The 3,687-nt window shown below is 37.0% G+C and overlaps 1 protein-coding gene across 1 annotated transcript; it reads left to right on the top strand.

Moving 5' to 3' along the window:
- Nucleotides 1-2,047: 2,047 nt before the first annotated feature.
- Nucleotides 2,048-3,684, top strand: LOC103521022 (glycerate kinase-like; the record flags this gene model as incomplete). Its single annotated transcript, XM_008486125.3, has 3 exons — nt 2,048-2,873; nt 3,019-3,323; nt 3,475-3,684. Coding segments are annotated over exons 1-3 (1,020 nt in total), but the record flags the coding sequence as incomplete, so codon positions are not given.
- Between the last annotated feature and the right edge of the window lie 3 nt (nt 3,685-3,687).

The following is a 3,687-nucleotide window of genomic DNA, read 5'->3' as shown; positions in this document are numbered from 1 at the left end:
CCATATTGCATAATAAAGTCCGTTTCCACGGACTTTAGATGAGTAAAGGGCACTTTATCTATATCGTATCGAGAGATAAAAACACTATTTGTCTATTTGTTCATACACGCGGTGACTGCCTCAACATAAGTCCATGGATACACATAAAACATATGGATAATGATAGATGATAGATGGATGTATTTATCGTGAATTGAAGTTGTGTTTATCCATAGTGAACAACGGGTCGGCCTCGAATGATTTATTGTTCGAGGTCACAACTATAATGTTTAATGTTATGGATGTATTAATGAAGATATTAATGATATGCTATATAAAATTCACTAGGTAATATAGGATTAGACACCTAGCGTTATTTATACCATAATCTATCATTATTCGTGCATATTTTTATCGTACATAAAACAGAGCCCTGCATTTTTACTTAGTCGACTTACTAATTTATAATTTTAAATAATACTGTCGTCTCGGCGTGGGTGAGACTCTACTTCTACACAACGTTTATCATAGTACTTTTAGGCGCATCATTCAATCGGATTGACCATGACTCGCGTATCTCCATATTATCTTCGAGGAATGTGGCGCATAATCCAATTTGTTTGGAGTGTTGAGATTTTAAATTTCCTTACCGTTACTAGAATCACTAGCTCTTAGCAAAACAAGAAGCAACGCTAGACACTTGATTCTGAACGTCATTTTGGTGAACTTTGTCCAACCTCCTCCAAATGAACACTAACTGGAACCTAATCACTGACATGCTAAACATGGTTACCAATTTCCATAAGTAAGAAGTACCTACCTTACATTTTAGTCAATATTTATGTATCAGTTCTAATTATTATAGGTACACTACGTAGTACGTACCTCGTTAGGTAGTAAGTACAGGTACCCACCAACTTGTCATGAGTTCGGAATAAGAAATGAAGTTGTAAAGCACATAATTTACACTTAGGACTTATCCGCAATTTGTCACCGTCCTGGATTGATTATAGGAAATTTTAAAGGAAGCACTGGTCGCATTTTCGTTCTGATGTTCATTCGAGTCATTGAAAACTTGACACCGAACTTCAGGGTTTATTTTTAGTGTGAACCTGTGAAAATTAACAAATGACATACCTATAAATAAGAACATTCATTGTATGTATGGTGTACCCTGAAGAGTGCCTACCTATCATCCTTTGATTTAACCGAGCTTCAAACTTTCTGGCAAAAAAAGTGTATGGGCCGGTTGGCGCTTCGAACTCTTGACGTTCGCGCGCCTCCCGGCGGCACGCTTGATCCTATACTCGTAAATCTCATAAAAAAGAACTTAGGTTTCGGAATCTATTCGGAACCTATTAGTCTATAGATAAACTTACCTACCACTTGTTGATTGTTGACAAGCTATAAGTAGGTATAGTTTTCAGTTGTCTATTCATGTTTGTTACAAGCAGTCATGAATATTGAATATTCATGACTGCTTGTAACAAACATTGATAAGCCTTTACTATAGGTACCAGAGAGCAGGTTTTATTTAGTTAGGTACCTAAGTTACTTTCTTTACTACGAGGTACAAGTGTACGAGTATGTCCGATAAGGATGATATTACCCAATGTTCGAAGCACATGTTTGTTTTCTTCTGATAACTGAAAGTAACACGAACTTGCTTGACGTGTGTTTACAAAAACTGAAGAGTTGATCGGACAAAGACCGGGCGAAGTTGATGACATTTTAATTCAACTAACGGTTACCACTCACCTGTACCTACCCGTGAATTCGATTCTCATTATTGAAAATTTTCGAACCCTAGATTGAGAATCGAGGATCCTACGCTATGATTAGAATATTCCGGACAATGTGCGGAAACCAACCCTCAAAAGGTTCACCTTAGGATAAATTATTAAATATACCTAGGTATGTACATAGATACTATCCGCCACTGTTCGTCGTCTTGTCTCAAAACATATGCTACTTATCAGCTGTTATCAATAACACAGCTGATATCTAGGTCATTCATTGATTCATATGTTTGCAATGAGAGGCCCCCTTGATAATAAACAGTAATCAGTAAAAAGTTCTGTGTTGTTTGCGTCTTGTTCCGTAGGTGTGTAAGACAAGGTACCGGTATTTTACTACTCAAGTTCAATAATCAGTGATAGTGTACAATTTTGTGTCATCTAATAATTTCACTACCTATTATTTGTATAGGTACTTATTCGTTCTAAAAAGGTATTTACCTATACTGTAACTACATTAAACCGTGATTAGTCAATTTATGAATCAAGTTTAATGTCTCAATGTCGAAACATAAATACATTTAGCTCGTCAACAATACTGACTGGAGGTGGCTCATGATTTCAATGTATTCGAATCTAGACATTCCAGTTCAATGTTAAGTAATAGCATTTTCAAGATAACGTTTTTATTTTTACATAAGCCATTTAGTTTTATGAGATCCGCGAGCTATACAAGTATGTGCAGAAATAAAATGCAGGAAATCAAGCTAATTTACGAAGCAGCAGTGAGTGCTGTGAATGGACAAAATTTGATTCAGGCAAATGTTCGTTTGGAGAAAAACAAATTGATCATTCGAGATCAAACCGTCCTAATCAAGAATAATGTGTATTTGATTGGATTTGGCAAAGCTGTCCTTGGAATGGCAGTGGAAATTGAGGCCATGTTTCGTCCTCAGCGCCTCAAAGGGATTTTGAGTGTCCCTTTTGGCAGTGTTGGGATATTAAAACCACAGTTTAACAAGAATAGTGAAATTGAAATTAGAGAATGTGCCAGAAATAATCTACCCGATGAAGCGTCCTGTCAAAATACCCAACTCATTCAGAATTTTGTAAAACATTGTACGAAAGATGATGTCGTACTGGTTCTAATCTCCGGAGGTAAGCATTATTAGGTATTAGATATAATAAGATTAATAAGCATAGAAAACTTGAAAATTCGGTACCTACCGACAGGGACTTTCGAAGGAAAAGGTTGCCTCCAATTGTTGGGAGATAAAAATTTCTCAATTACTTGACATTTCAGGAGGATCCGCCTGTCTCAGTTCACCGAAAAGTCCTTTGAGTTTGGAAGACAAATTGAAAACGATAAAGTTGCTGGTTCAATCCGGAGCCAACATCAAAGAACTTAATAAAGTTAGAAAAAAACTATCGGACGTCAAAGGCGGACAGTTGGCTGAAATAGTATATCCTGCAACACTAGTGAGCCTAATTATTTCGGACATCGTGGGCGATCCATTGCAGGATATAGCGAGTGGACCAACGGTCCTAAACGAAGATTTGTGGTCAGACGCCAGAGATATTGTGATCAAATATGGCTTACAAAATAAGGTAGGTATAGGAGATGAGTTGTCTCACCATCTATCTGAATGAAAAAACACACCATAGGATGACCATCATCGTATGACATCACTTGATGCAGGCTAGCTACACGGCCTATATCCTAAATGAATTCTCTTCTAAAAACATTTATTGATTTCAGGTTTCAAAAAGTGTAATGACCATTCTGTCTCACGAAACACCACATCAGGATACGAAATATTTCGAAAACGTCCACAATCACATCATTGGGAACAATAGAGCTGCTCTGTTAGGCGCTAAATGGAAGGCAGAAAGCTTAGGATTCCAAACTGTCATACTCTCTAGTGATATTGAAGGATTGGGAGATGACATTTGTAGAGGTTATGTCGATCTT

The sequence above is a fragment of the Diaphorina citri genome, unplaced genomic scaffold (assembly GCF_000475195.1).
Source record: "Diaphorina citri unplaced genomic scaffold, Diaci psyllid genome assembly version 1.1 scaffold4408, whole genome shotgun sequence".
Classification (NCBI taxonomy): Eukaryota; Metazoa; Arthropoda; class Insecta; order Hemiptera; family Psyllidae; genus Diaphorina; species Diaphorina citri.
This window is presented reverse-complemented; position numbering and strand designations above follow the sequence as displayed.